The following is a 14,892-nucleotide window of genomic DNA, read 5'->3' on the forward strand; positions in this document are numbered from 1 at the left end:
AGCGGAGCCTTAGGCCTCGTTTGGGAGGAGGGAATGGAATGGAATGGAAAGGAATAAAAAGAATAATTTTAGAATATTCTTCCCTTCCCCTTGTTTGGGAGTTTTAATGAAGGGAATGGAAAGCTCATTCCCTTGTTTGGGAGTTTAAGTAGAAGGGAATGGAATGAGTAGGAGGGAACACTCATTCCTCTCTATTCCCTTAAAATCTCAAATTTTCATTCCCCCTGAAATTGGGAGGAATGGGAGGGAATGAAATTAGATTTAATGATTTTTTTACTAAAACTCCCAAAATACCCCTGTATATTCAATTATTTATTTTAAAATAAGGGTCTAATAGTAATATTTTTATAAAATGAATCTATTCCATTCCCTTCATGTTGCTCCCAAACAAAATTACTTACATTCCATTCCTTTCCATTCCTTCATTTTAAAACATCCAATCAAGGTTACTTAATTCTATTACATTCCATTCTTTTCCATTCCTTTCTCTTGCTTAAATACATTCCATTCCATTCCATTCCTTTCCATTCCCTTATGATCATTCCATTTCATTCCCTTATGAACTTCCAAACGGAGCCTTAGATTAGGTTAGAGTAAAATTCTATCTTGTAAAAAAAAAAAAAAAAAAAAAAAAAAAAACTTCTAAGCCAACTCTTAAAAATTGCTATTATGACATCAATATGGTAAAGAAAACAGCTAACTCTATTTCCATGTGAAGCATCTGTATTTTTAGACAAGTTTTAATGCAATTTCAGTATATAGCTAAGCAATTTCCTTTCTGGTAAAGAATTTAGCCAGAGTTGAATATGTCCTCAAACCATTGGTAACCAAGGAAACTCATCCTTCATTGCCACCTGCTTAGCATCTTTCAATTATAAACGCAATTGGCTCGAGAAGTTTTTGGTGATCCCATTGCAGTGAGAGAGAGAGAGAGAAGCATGATTCGCACTAATGCATCTTCTTGTTTCACTGCTTCGCAATACCCAATTTTAGAACAAGGTAGATATGTTCTCTTCTTTCCGTGAATATTCATTCTCATTTGTTATTTTCTTCAAGGGAATAGCCAAATTCAAGTTGCGTTATACTTAATTTTAACAGATGTGCTGCAGAGAAAAATATGGTCCTCGAAAACCCAAACAAGAGGTAAGCAAACTATTACTTTTTCACTCAATCAAATTTTGAATTTTTGAAAGATTTTCAGTTGATCAGTGCTTATCCTCGTAGTGGGAGAATTTTTTTTTTTTTCTTCTTTTGGGTAACGTTTAGTTAATCTCAGGTTGAATTTGTAGTTTAATTTGGAGATGAGTAGAGAGGAGAAGGAAAGGTGACCGAAATGAACTAAATTTAATACTAGTTTAGTTACCTTCCCCTCTATGCTGATCTTCTTTTCCTTAATCTCTTTGTTCCAAACATAAGATGATTGGAGAGGATTATTCTCGAATTCAGATTAGCCAGTTCTAGTAATGATATGAAAATAAAGAAATAAATTAATCCTTTTTTTTTCTTTTTTCTTTTTTTTTTAAGTTAGAGACTTAGAAGTTTAGCCCCATTGTTTTATTTTAACAAAAATAATTCAACTTATTAAGTTGACCATTTATAATGGTCAATGGGTTTCCAACTAAAATGCCTCAACAACAAATCACAAAGTAATATAATGTAAAGAATACAGTGATTTATTAACAAAGTGAAAAACCTATAGACACGTTCAAATGAAAAAAAAAAAAAAAAAAAAAAAAAAACTCCTAAGGATATCACCTACCATGGAAAATTTCAATCCCGTTTGTTACACTCACTCAAACACATGTTTTCAGTTTTTAAACAATACTACATATATTTCCACACACACTTTTTACTCATATGTATTTTCACACATGTTTTCAGTCTTTAAGTGCATACACTAAACACTATTTGGAATTGAAGTTTACAATAGAAATAAACCCTAATTCTCGATCAATCAAGATTCAGTCAAAAGTCGATCAACAACTAGATTTCAATTGATTGAAAGTTGATTGAGATGTAGTCGAGATTCCAAACTTGACTTGAACTAATTCTTGGACTTTATCTTACACTTTTAATTATGTAGTCTTTTTTCTTTTCTTTTTTTTGATGAGATTAATTATGTAGTCTTTATTCTAACATTCTTCCTCACTTATTTCGTCGAACTATCTATGTGATGAGAATCATTTTTTTATTATATATGTAATCATTTCTTATGTTTCAATCTATTGTCGTAATTTTGTCATAATTTGATATCAAATTTATGCTATTTAAGCTACTTAACAGTACTTAATGTCCTTTCTAAAGAGATTTATTTTTATGTTGTATGCCAAAGGCTAGAATCCGATCTCAAATTTATTCTATAAGCTAATTAACAATTATTTAATGTCAAAAGGCTATTAGGAAATATTTTTCATTGAATTTGTTTTTTTTAATATAAGATAGAAATTTTATTCTAGTCTAATCTAAGTGTATATATGTGTAAAACTTCTTCTTAAATACTTGAATCTCAGCCCTTCCCCCCTCCTCGAAGAAGCACTTATACTTGTGGAGTGATCATCGCACCAAAAGTATGTAAAGTATTCTAACAAATACTCAAAGGATGTAAAGTATGAACAAGGTTTTTAAGGGGAGAGTTTTTACTTTTTACTTCCTTTTTTTTTTTTTTCTTTTTTTCTTTTTGGTACTTTTTATTGGCAAAGTAGTTTTGATTTTTTTGAACGATTTTCCATAGTTGCAGGATTTACGCCCTCAAATCTCCTGATATTACTAACATACGCCAGCTGTAATTTAAAAAACATCCAGCCAAATTCTAGTGGTTGAATATTTTTAGGGTCAGTTAGTAGTTCGGTAATCCATTCAAATAACAAATTGACAACTTTAAAAGTAAATCTTTTCTTCAGGTGGATATATAAATATATATATATATATATATATATATATAGTTTATAATTAGAGACCCAGGCCAAAAGTGAACATGATCAAGCTGGTTGGTACATTTCTTTAATGCATGTATATTAAATTCTAATAATAAATGATTCGAACATAGTAGGCATGCATTGAGTTCCATAGTGTCATTCATATTTTGTAATAGGTAATGCTGTAATGGCAAGTCTGAATTTTTCTAAGGGGCCTAAACTATATATATCAATAATGTTTAAATCCACAAAACACATTATATAATACTAGACACGTGCAATGATACTTTTTTTTTTTGCTTTTTTGGTTTAGTGTTATAATATTTAAAAGTGATATATAAATAATCGTGTGTATTTTTTTTTTTTTTTTTAAAGAAAGAGGTAAGATAACGCAGAATAATATTTAAAAATAAAATAAAGATAATGTCCTAAGTTTTAGGCCGAAGGGAGAAGATAAAGGAAAAATCCTAAAACTTAGGAACTGTAAATCACTCTTTTAACCCGTTTTTGTTTTTTAATTTAAAATTATTTAACTTAAAGATAGGGGTATTTTAAAGAGTTTAAAAATTTGTGTGAGGGTATTTTAGTAGCCAAAATGTTGAAAACCAAACAAGGAATCCTGCTATCAATAGTATAGATAATTTTTTATATTTACATTATATATAGAATTTATTTTTTTTTTAAAAAAGACTTCAATATGATTTATTTTACATATATATATATATATATATATATATTAGTTTCATGTATATAATTTTTTATCAAATCAATTTTATGTAATTCAAGGAAAACATTTTCTTTCATTAAATCATGTGTAATTATCCTTTAAATTATATTAATTATAATTAATAGTTTTTAAATTTTTAAAATTTTTTTTCAAATAAATTAAAGAATACACATTTAAGTATAGCAATAGTTTTTAAAAAAGAATAAATAGGTATATAAATTTAAAAAAATTAGATAAATTAAATGATAAATGTCATTCTTATGTGCAATGTAATATATATATATAGAGAGAGAGAGAAAAAAAAAATTTTATGGATGACAAAGCAGAACATGTCCCAAATTTTTAACCATAAAAATCTCAGCATCTTCTATTCTAGCGAAAAAATAATAATTTCTTGCATCCCACATCCCTAACTCTCTAAATGCAAATAAAAATGAGTTTTTTTTTTTTTTTTTTTGGGAAAAGAAAAAGAACCTTTAAGAAAATGATTCGCTTATTTATATATTCTTTTATGAACATACTTTTAAATGCTAATAAAATCTTTGAGTTATGTATGAAAAAAGGAGGTGAATATTATAAAATAAAAAAATAAAAAAATTTACACTTTACCATCCTAAACTTTTTGAATGCACATTTTGCACCCTAAATTATGACCATTATTACATTTTATACCCTAACATTAAGTTTGCTGTTAACTTGGATGAAAATTCAAAGTTTAAGGGACAAAGTGTAATCAGGAATATAATTTAGGGTGGTAAAGTATAATTTATTTTTTGTTTTTAAAGTATTGAGAATAGGAGGAATTAAGTCTTTTCACGTGATGTCATATGTTTCTATCCAAGTTAACATTAACAGCAAACTTAATGTCGGAGTACAAAGTGTAATATGGATCGTAGTTTATGGTGCAAAATTTGCATTCGAAAATTTTAGAGTGTAAAGTATAATCTGGGGTATAATTTAGGGTGGTAAAATATAATTTTCCTTAAAAAAAATGACATTAATACTTTAAAAGAGTGTGTATGAAGGGAGATAATTAAGTAAAAATGTAAAATTCACTCATATGAAATTTTAATGATAAAATAAAGGGAGTGAGAATGTCCCAAATGTGTCTAAAAAGCTTTTTATTTTTGGCTTTTTGTCATACATTTAATATAAAAATTACCAAAATTTGTTTTATTTTATTTTATTAATATTATGTAAATAAGTTACCAAAAATTGCGGATACCCAATCAAACACTAAATTGATATCAAGTGATTTAATTTGTTTAAATTGGAGAATTCAATACGTTTGGGAACATAGAAGTTTTCAAATTATTTCAATGGGGAAAAAAGTCAAGGGTGTATAAGGATGCGTAAAATTATTTCCAAGAAAACTAAAATATAATTAGTTAATGAGATGAGCATAAGAGTTTTTATCAAGAAAGCAAGGGTGCAGCTCCAAGGTCGCCGCACTCGCACTGGACTCGTCCCGACGCAGCATCCGACATCCGACTCGCCCCTTTTTTTTTTTCAATTAGTGCTGATTTGGCTTGATTTTGGGGGAAATGGGAGCCGAAACGGCAAAATCGGTCCGATTTCGACCGATACGGCTGCCGAAATAGGCTGAAATGGGCAACTGGCCGCCATTCTTCTACTTCATGTGGCCTTGTGAAAGGAAAAAAAAAAAAAAACAATGAGAAGGAAGAAGAAGATGAGAAGACACAAAAAAAAAAAAAAAAAATGGTTGGACGAAGAATAAATGTATATAACAAAAGAATATAAATTAAGTAGGTGGGAAAGTCAATTGTTTCATGCGGATGGGCTTAAGAATTGGAAAATGAGTAAAGGAACCTTCTTGAAAGGTGGTTTTTTGTTTACAATTACCAAAAATATTGATTTTATTAAAAACAAATCATAAATTATTGTTTTTTAATAATAAACTCTACCCTTTATTTGAATTTTTTTATATAAAAAATATTAAATTCACTATATAAAAAAAATTAATAATTTTTTAATCACCGCACCGCACCCTACTTTTTTAAAAATTGCCGAGTCCCGCACCCGCACCCGAATCCGGAAATGCACCCGCTTCATAGGCTTTTATACACATGAGATTTATGTAAATATTTATTTAGTTTTAAGCGCATTAAATATTTATGTTTATTCTTTTATTTAGATTAGCTATTTGAAATTACTTTTCCGTAGCGATATCCTCATGATAAGTCAGAAATTGAGAAACAAGTTTGATAATAATTAAAAAAATATATTATTTAATCAAGTAGGCAAGGTGATTCTGAACACATCCATTTGCTTTGCCAATTTACTGGTGTACGAAGTCCAAACAACACATACCAGAATTTGTTATATTCCAGAAGTGAATACTATTTATGTTAATGATCTTAATTGTCTTAAAACTTGTTCAGGTTGTGTTATTCCTCTTCAGGTGGTATCAGTGAAGCAACTAAGAAGCAAATCCATCATATGCCAACAGAAGAAATGTTTCAGATGTTCTTCCACAAGATTTTCTTCTTTGACAGATGATAGTAAAAACCATGAGAGTATAACAACCATCAGAAGTCATGTCATAACCAAGAAATACCAACTTGGTGCCACATATAAACATGAATATGCATCTAAACCTGAGGATGATTATTCGACGAGCTTTCTTAATGTTCTATCTAAGCAATTAGAAGCTTTCTACTTGTTTTCACGTCCTCACACTGTAATTGGCACCGTGAGTTACATATCTTTAGTTACCTGAGAAAAAACAATTTGACAGCATCTTTCTTTTGGCTGAGAGATAACATGAATTTGACTATGATATATTTTGTGTTACTTCTTTTAATCAGGTTATAGGGATAGTATCAGTTTCTCTTCTTCCAGTAGAAACCGTTGCTGATCTGACTCCTACATTTTTTATGGGTTTATTGAAGGTAAATTTTGGTCAGGTAGAGATGAACTTGCATACTAGTACTAAATTAACATTTTTGTTTTCCTATTGTCAGGCATTGGTACCCTCCATATTGATGAACATTTACATTGTCGGTTTGAATCAATTGTTCGATGTTGAAATAGACAAGGTAAATCATTATATACTTTAGAGTAAATTTTAAAATGTACAAGATATGTATCATATTTCAATTTCTTAGATACAATGCATGATTGCCCCACTGAAATGCACTTCATATACTTGGGATTAAAGCTTGTTGTTGTACATGCTTACAGGTTAACAAACCTGATCTCCCTGTGGCTTCTGGTGCCTTCTCAATGAGTACTGGAATCACAATTGTTACTGCATCTTTATTGATGGTATGTTGGGAGGCATGATCCTTCATGTTCTGATTATACTGACAGTTAGATAGATTATTGAACTGTTTGGAAGTTGCAAAATTATGCTCTTTCAAATTTTTTATTCCAGTTTGGGAGGACGCAAACTAGAACATTTTCAATCAGTCTTTTGAGAAATAAACTAAAACTACATTTTTCAAATTTGTACATATTTTACCTTTTGTAAATTATGTTGAAGGTTATTTTTGTCCGGCTGAATTTTCCAATTTCGTAAGCAATTGATGTTCAAACTGACACAAATATCCTCTTCTCAGGTACCAGTAGTAGTGTAGATTATATATGCCTTCCAAAATTTTCTCACATCAATCTTTCTGGTGTTATTTTACAGAGTTTTGCTATGGGAATCATTTTTAAATCACCACCACTTTTTGCTTCACTTCTAGTGGGTTTTCTGCTTGGAAGTGCATATTCCATTGATGTAAGTTTCCTAATGCTTATATATTCTGTGTTTGTTGACATTAGTTCAAGAAAAGCAAAGTAATTAATATAATCAATAACCTAATCTTCCAATATAACTGGAAGTCTAGAAGACACTTTAAAAGAAAACAAAAATTAGTATCTAAGTGCTATTTGTAAATTGAACTGAAAACAAATTTTGGCACATCGGAAGAATATGCAATGTAGGCCTTATGAATTCTTAAACCTATTAGTCCCCCTTTTGGCAAACCTCTCTCTCTCTCTCTCTCAACAGCTTTGTGGCTGGCAATTCAGTGTCATATTGTTCATAGTTGTGCTACTTTTGAACATTTTTCACTTGAAGTTTGATTGCAGCTATATTGCCTTAATGTTGGAATGCCAAATGTGTCCAAAATTCATATCCTAAAATACATGGTTTAGCATTGTTGACCTTACACAACATTGGATTGTTTATTTGTTTGGGCAAAATTACCCTTTTAATATAAGCGTGTGTCAGTGTGTGCAACTGTAACTTGTGTATTGCAGTAGTGGATAATTTGATTAAAGTTTGTCTCTGTCTGTGTTATAGCTACCCTTTCTCAGGTGGAAGAGAAACGCAGTTCTTGCCGCAACTTGCATCCTCATTGTGAGGGCTGTTGTTGTTCAACTCGCTTACTTTTTACACACGCAGGTATATACAACTCCTAAAATTTGTAGGGGACTTGGTATGCAAGACAAATAGCACTCTTACTACATTTGATGAAGAGACTTTTATTTTACATTCTAATTTGGTGTTCCTCATTTTCTGCTTTCTACAAAAATGGTGACTATAACTGAAGAACTATGTGCTTGGTAGACCAGTCATGATAACAAAATCATTGGTATTTGCTGCGGCTTTCATGTGCTTCTTCTCTGCTGTCATTGCATTATTCAAGGTAAGAACTGTAATTTAACCAGGTAATTTATTTACAGTTTTAGTTGCTTTAAGTATTGCTCCTAATAGTGAAGTGTTGATTTGGAGAGCTTGAAAAGGCATTACATAATATAGACCATTTATGTACCTGATGATAGGAGTATAAAGTCAAAATATTCCAAAACATTTATGGTTTGAAAGCCAAGTAATGCTTATCCATTGGATGCTAGAGGAAAATTAAGGTCATCGTACCTAGTGCAAAAAGGAAGAATATAAATTACAAGGGATCATTGACACAATTACATGAGATGCAGTTCCTGATTCGTACAGTAATTTGCAATGATGTATGCAAATTCAGTGATGAATGGCTCCACTAAAGGGCATGGAATTGTGCTTTCAAATGTCATGGAATATAAAATGGAATTATCCTATTTTCCTGAATCTTTAACCGTCCACAGTTCATTTATCCATTTTGCTGCAGTTTTTTTTTTTTTTTTTTTTTTTTTTCTAGAAATTTCAAATCACTTGTGCATGTCATCATGCTGCATATATTTAATGGTTATTAATTCACATCTTATTGTCATTCTAACAGGACATACCGGATGTGGATGGTGATAAAGAGTTTGGAATTCAATCATTCAGCGTTAGACTTGGTCAAGAAAGGGTCTGTATATCAATATTGCTTAAAGTATTTTCCTTACTTTGTTTGGTTGCCTAGCAGAGGATGTAGAAGACAAAAGATTTTTGCTATGTTAACAAGCATGCAACCCAACTAATTATGGTGTTTCAAAAGCAAGATTTGAAATATTGCCTTATATGTACTGTGATATTCCTGATAGGTATTTTGGCTTTGTGTTAATATGTTAACATTGGCATATGGGGCTGCTGTGGTGATAGGTGCTTCTTCTTCATTCCTTCCAAGCAAGCTAGTTACGGTATGTAAGTGTACCTTGGCAACTAATTTTGCAGTTGTATGTCCATTTATTAACATTTGTTGATGCAGATATTAGGACACTTGGCACTTGCTTCTTCCCTCTTGGTTCAAGCTCAATCAGTTGATCTTGCCAGTAAAGCCTCAGTGACTTCTTTTTACATGTTCATATGGAAGGTGAGTGATTATATATCAGTTTCCGTTTTTGGTAAGTACTGCAATCTTTTGTTTTGGTTAAATACATTTAAATGGCAGTAATGACAACTGCAAAGTAAATTCTTCATTTCAAAGTCATCGGCTCATTGCAATTACATTCACCTCCATGCCTTTTCTTTATGTGAGAAATTTGTTAGTTAAGGTGAAGTTGACTCATCCAAATTCCAATGCTGTGAGTAATGAGTAATAGGGAGTTAGGGAGAACTTTTTTTCACAATAGTGGACACGGTATGTTGCGATTGTAATAACATCATTTTCACTTGGGTCCTTCAGTGATACCTTTTATTATTACTCACCAATCAAAGCATGCTTGTGTACTTATTGGAAATGTAGTGGACTAGTTTATTTGTGCGAGACATCCAAAGCCCCCCAATAGTAGAGTGATAGGTCAAGGTCAACATTGCAAGCCTATAGCTTCCTAGTACAATAAGCATTTTTATTTAAAATCGACTTCAAGTAAAATTTGGAATCCTACATAACGTACTAGGCTACTAGCTCTTGTACTAAAACAAAATTAAAGGCTGGGTTACAGTTGGAACGAATTCAAACAAGGAAGGTAAACAAAATTTTTGTTGGTTCTAACACTTTTTCATAACAAAAATTATATAAAAACAAGATTGCAATTTACACACACACACCAAAAATTAAAAAACCTTTTTCTATTTTATTTTTATTAAAGTTGCAGTCAAATGTAATGATTTTACTTCTAGGGGTTATCCAACTTCTCTCTCTCTGAACACAAGACCAGTTGCTTAACTTTTTCTCATACGTAAGATCAGAGTTCATGTGCAAGTTTGATTTTAAAAGCAAGCAAGTTTTATTCTTTAAATCCATACTGATTAGTGATGTTTCTGCAGTTGTTCTATGCCGAGTACTTCCTCATTCCTTTTGTACGCTGAGAAGAAAATTAAGGGTCACTTGCTAAAACAAAAGTAATGCCACATTTTCACATTTTCAGATTTGTCCAACTTGGGAGCGATTTGGAGAGTTACTAGGCAACAATATCTGCCTAATCGGTCTTCCTGCAAATGACATTTTCAGATTTGGTTTTTTTTTTCCCCAAGTTTTTTGGTTATGTTGTGACCTATTCGAATAAAGACATGTCATAGGCAAACATCCTTTTTTTTCTTTTTTTTAGAAGAATAGGAAAACATTTAAATCTATGTTATCCATTTATTTCAATAAAAAATTTCATGTGAAAATAGTTTTCTACATCTTCCTATATTTGGTAGTATCAGAAAAAATAAATAAAAAGAAAACTATCTTTAATCAATGAAAAACTTATTAAGAAAATACTTTTTTTTTAAATGACTCATTTTCCAACAAAATTTTAGTGTCGAAATAAACAGAACATAAATTTTATACTATATGAAGATTACAATATCTTTTGATCTTTGGTCCGCATGGATTCCTATTAAGTAGATGGTCGTGGCAGTGAATTGTAAAGACTAACAGGCAGTCAACAAACAAACCACGAAACTGGTTCAGATCTGATACAAGTTGAACCAAACTGATTTTAGTTTATTCAAATTTAGTTAAATTGCAATTTATGAAAATGTTAAATTTAAAACTAGATCGGATGGAAATATGAAAAGTAACCATTTAAACCCCTTGGTTAATTTTACAGAAAAATTAATCAGCTATTTAATTTAACTAATTATGAATATATATTAGTATATGCTAATTACCATAGATTAATAATCACCATATGTAAAGCAATAATAATAAAGTAAACAACACAAGCATATGTCATATGGTGACAAAGTGCTAAAACACATGGAGCAAAGGAAAAGCCAATACGAGGGAAACTTTCCTGAGAAATACAATCCACTATAATAAGAGAAGTTTGATAATCTAGTATGAATCTTTGTACCTAAATTCTGCTTGGTAGATTAACTTATTGCTAAAACCTTTTATAGTTTAGAACCTCTAACTCTTCCTTATATGAACCCCTTCATGGATGATGCACTTACGCTTCACTCCAAAAATCTCCAGCCAACTTCAAAAATCTCTTGAATATTTGATTTACCGCAGTGACACACCTGTCTCTGTCATTTTAGCTTTGATATGTATTTTGGCAATAGAAATACCACAAAATGTCTTTTCTATTTGCACTCTGTAGTCTGTACTCATAGGTTGGAAACTGGAATGGTGAAGGCTTTAAATTTGCCTCATAGCCACATTTGACATCACGCATGAAGTCCACTTTGATAGGTTTTCAAATAAGGCTCAAAAGACTCACAAGACTATCTTCAATAAAACATGTTAGACACAAGTTCCTCAATTCACAACCAATTGAGTCTCAATTCACAAGTTCCTCAATGTGTTTTGGCTTTTAAAAAATATTTTATTACAGTATTTTCAATAATAAATTTCCAATTTTCAACAAAATAAGTAGTATTTAATGTTTTGTGATTCAAATGCATTTTGTCATTTGGAGCCGTTGCGAAAAGGCCGAAATTTTAATAAGATATGCTAAATTTTTTTCCCAAAATTTACCCATAAACTTGGTCCATGTGCCAGTTTTGGTTTGGTGATCAAGGCCCATATGATGTCCTTTCCAACTTGGGTGGCTGCCGCGCTCGTCCATATCATCTCCTACAAATCCTTGGTTCTATTTGTGTTGTTTCTATCTTGGGCTTTTTTAATCATATGAAACAAAATTTTGGACCTGAACAATGTTGAGCAATTATAAATGGATTCGTTTAGGCCCAATTCAAATATTGCGCAACTGACCTAGAAGTTTTGTCTGGCCCAGAAATACATCCCACGTGTCCTATAAAAGGTCCAACCCTAGGGTTTCATCATCTTCTTCTAAATTCAGGTTTCCTCTCTTCCCCAGGTTTTGTAGCGGCGACATCCAACAGCAAAAATGGTACTCTCTCTCTCTCTCTCTCTCTCAGTTGTTAGTCACCATTTTTGAAAACTGAGTAACTTTTATGATATGGGTCTGAATGAATGTTGTGTGTTAATTATTATTATTGTATGCTTAGCCGTCCCACAAGACCTTCATGATTAAGAAGAAGCTGGCGAAGAAGATGAGGCAGAATAGGCCTATCCCTCACTGGATCCGCATGAGGACTGACAACACCATCAGGTTCTCTCTATTTCCCACTTCTTTGTTCCATAGTTCTTTTTGTTTCTATATTTCTGTCTCTGATTCTCAGCTTGATGCTAATTTTTCCTATTGGTTTTGTGTAATTTTAAGGTACAATGCAAAGCGCAGGCACTGGCGTCGCACCAAGCTTGGATTCTGAGGTGTTTTTGTTGCTTTATTGTCATTGCTTCTTTAGCAAAGTTTCAAAACAATGTATTTGCCTTAGAGCTTTCATGTTTTCCATTTCCTTCAGAACCCAATTTTGTATGGAACTCATACGAGTCCCTTCCCAGACGTTTATTTACTGTTTTTGACTAATATTGAATTGTGGGTTAATCTTAATTTCTTCATATGATTAAAGTATTTTCTTGGATTGATTATTGATGAAGAGCTTAATTATGTATTTCTATGTGTTTCTCATTCCTAGCTACTTATAAGGTCTGTTTATGCGGTTTCTCTTTGTCTACGTATGTGATTTGAGACTAGAGTGTGGTTCCTTTTTTATTCAGTTTTGAAAGGGTGTGCCTGTCACAGTTTCGTGAAGAATACTTACAAAAGATCAACGTGAGCAATACCCAAGTTTCTTCTTTCTTGCTTGCAATTTAGAGCCTTTCAAAACGCACATCTACTAGAGTTTAGTATTTCGAATTTGGAGTTTTTACTATATAATTGGAACTATCATGTTTGACTGATGAATTTGTTTACTGAACTTGGGGTGAAGTTTGTACTAACACAGTTAGAGAATTCATAGAAATTATAGAATTCATTTCTGTGTGTGCTATATATGACTATGTGTCCGATTGGTATTGTTATAGGAAGTAGAACCTTTTATATATAGAGCTTTAGTTGCAGAGCTTTTTGTTATAAAGTGTTTTAAGTGAAAAAAGCTTTAATATTTCGGACTTTAGGCAAATTACAGTGAATAGTTCTTTTAAGGGTCTACATGGTTCATGAGCTTATCTGCAGTTGTAGCTGTTTTGCACTAATATCTGGGAAGTTCTCCTTTTCCTATGTACTCAACTTATACGGCAGCAGTAAATTACTGAATATACAATTTAGCATTTTGAGCGTTTGGTAAATCACAGTGAATGGTACTTTAATGGTCTATCTGGTCCATCAGAATACATGCAAATATAGGTTTTTTGCACTCTGTTTTGGACAGCACGCCTTATTAGATTAGATATACATTAAGACCATCATGTAATTTACATGATATTTTGTTACTTTCAATTGACAAAGCTTGTTAATGTTTTGTCCAAAGAAAACAGAATCTCTTCTAGCTTAAGGTCGCTTGGCTTATTTTTTTAGTCTAGTTCTTTTGAGTCGTCCTAAGTCCACTTATTTTGTGAGTCTAGTTCTATTGAGTCGTCCTAAGTCCACTCTTAGGTTGGCTCAGGTGGTAGAATGTTCGGTCATGAAAGAAATCAATATGGATTGAGGAGCTAGGCCATCTGATCAGAAGCAACTGAGCAAATTAAAGGCCACAGCCTAGTTTTCGATTTTTCCAACTAAGTTTCATTCTGCCAAGGAGTGTGAGTCTTGATGGAAGGCGAATATTGAGTTTGGCTACCTTATTGTCTTCCTTCCATGTCTTCTTTTTCAAACGTGCTAGTAACCTAAGAGGCGAATAAGTAGATTGTACTCCTTTTTTGGACTAGAAAATAAGATTTATGCATTCCATCAAGATTTACACCTCGTTTGAGAGGAGGGAGAGGAGGGAATGGAATAAAATGGAAAGGAATGAAAAGAATAATTTTAAAATATTCTTTTCTTATTTGGAAGTTTTAATGGAGGGAATAAAATGAGTAGAAGGGAACGTTCATTTCTCTTTATTCTTTTAAAATCTCAAATTTTTATTCCTCCCAAAATTTGGAGAAATAGGAGAAAATGAAATTAGATTTAATCATTTTTTTACTAAAACTCTCAAAATATTCCTATATATTCACCCTTTTATTTTAAAATAGGGGTCTAATAGTAATATTATAATAATGTCATAAAATTATTCAATTTCATTCCCTCCATGTTACTTTCAAATAAGATTACTTACGTTCTGTTCATTTTTATTCCTTTTCATTTTATTTTAAAACATCTAATCAAAGTTACTTAATTTCATTCTTTTTCATTCTTTTCTCTTAAATACATTTTATTCTATTCCTTTGTAATCGTTCCATTCTATTTTCTTATGAACTCCTAAACAAAGCCTTAGTGTTGGAAAGCGAAGTGAGAGTCATAACAAAAGGAGGGAGACTCCTTTATTATTTATGAACATGGTGATTAATAGGCTAAAATGTATCGGAACAAATATGTGCGAAGAGGGAAGGTGAAGGAAGAGGTGTCATTTTCCTCAATTTCTATTACAGTTTTACCATT

General features: G+C 31.6%; 2 protein-coding genes across 3 annotated transcripts; both read left to right on the forward strand.

The window, feature by feature from the left end:
* Positions 1-789: 789 nt before the first annotated feature.
* Positions 790-10,533, forward strand: LOC115978355 (homogentisate phytyltransferase 1, chloroplastic-like). Of its 2 annotated transcripts, XM_031100375.1 has the most exons (13): positions 790-999; positions 1,099-1,143; positions 6,045-6,355; positions 6,471-6,554; positions 6,627-6,701; positions 6,847-6,930; positions 7,298-7,387; positions 7,955-8,056; positions 8,205-8,300; positions 8,871-8,942; positions 9,118-9,213; positions 9,282-9,386; positions 10,283-10,533. In XM_031100375.1, the coding sequence occupies exons 1-13, from the start codon at positions 939-941 to the stop codon at positions 10,322-10,324; spliced, it is 1,263 nt and encodes a 420-aa protein (XP_030956235.1). In that variant the 5' UTR covers positions 790-938; the 3' UTR covers positions 10,325-10,533. The 2 variants fall into 2 exon arrangements, with proteins under 2 accessions (XP_030956235.1, XP_030956236.1); XM_031100376.1 differs by lacking the exon at positions 10,283-10,533 and having other exon boundaries at positions 9,176-9,213; positions 9,282-9,371.
* Positions 10,534-12,193: 1,660 nt separating this feature from the next.
* On the forward strand, positions 12,194-12,902 carry LOC115977775 (60S ribosomal protein L39-3). The gene is made up of 3 exons (XM_031099793.1): positions 12,194-12,300; positions 12,419-12,522; positions 12,634-12,902. Exons 1-3 carry the CDS (start codon positions 12,298-12,300, stop codon positions 12,680-12,682), a joined length of 156 nt encoding a protein of 51 aa, XP_030955653.1. The 5' UTR covers positions 12,194-12,297; the 3' UTR covers positions 12,683-12,902.
* Positions 12,903-14,892: the final 1,990 nt, after the last annotated feature.

This window comes from Quercus lobata, chromosome 2 (assembly GCF_001633185.2).
Source record: "Quercus lobata isolate SW786 chromosome 2, ValleyOak3.0 Primary Assembly, whole genome shotgun sequence".
NCBI lineage: Eukaryota > Viridiplantae > Streptophyta > Magnoliopsida > Fagales > Fagaceae > Quercus > Quercus lobata.

What these genes read in the sequence shown, in the direction of transcription:
- LOC115978355 (XM_031100375.1), top strand. Translation starts at nt 939, where the DNA reads ATGATTCGCACTAATGCATCTTCTTGTTTCACTGCTTCGCAATACCCA. An exon ending in ATACCCAATTTTAGAACAAG is followed by an intron (nt 1,000 to 1,098) that starts GTAGATATGTTC and finishes TAATTTTAACAG; the next exon opens with ATGTGCTGCAGAGAAAAATA. An exon ending in TTTTTATGGGTTTATTGAAG is followed by an intron (nt 6,555 to 6,626) that starts GTAAATTTTGGT and finishes TCCTATTGTCAG; the next exon opens with GCATTGGTACCCTCCATATT.
- LOC115977775 (XM_031099793.1), top strand. An exon ending in AGGACTGACAACACCATCAG is followed by an intron (nt 12,523 to 12,633) that starts GTTCTCTCTATT and finishes TGTAATTTTAAG; the next exon opens with GTACAATGCAAAGCGCAGGC.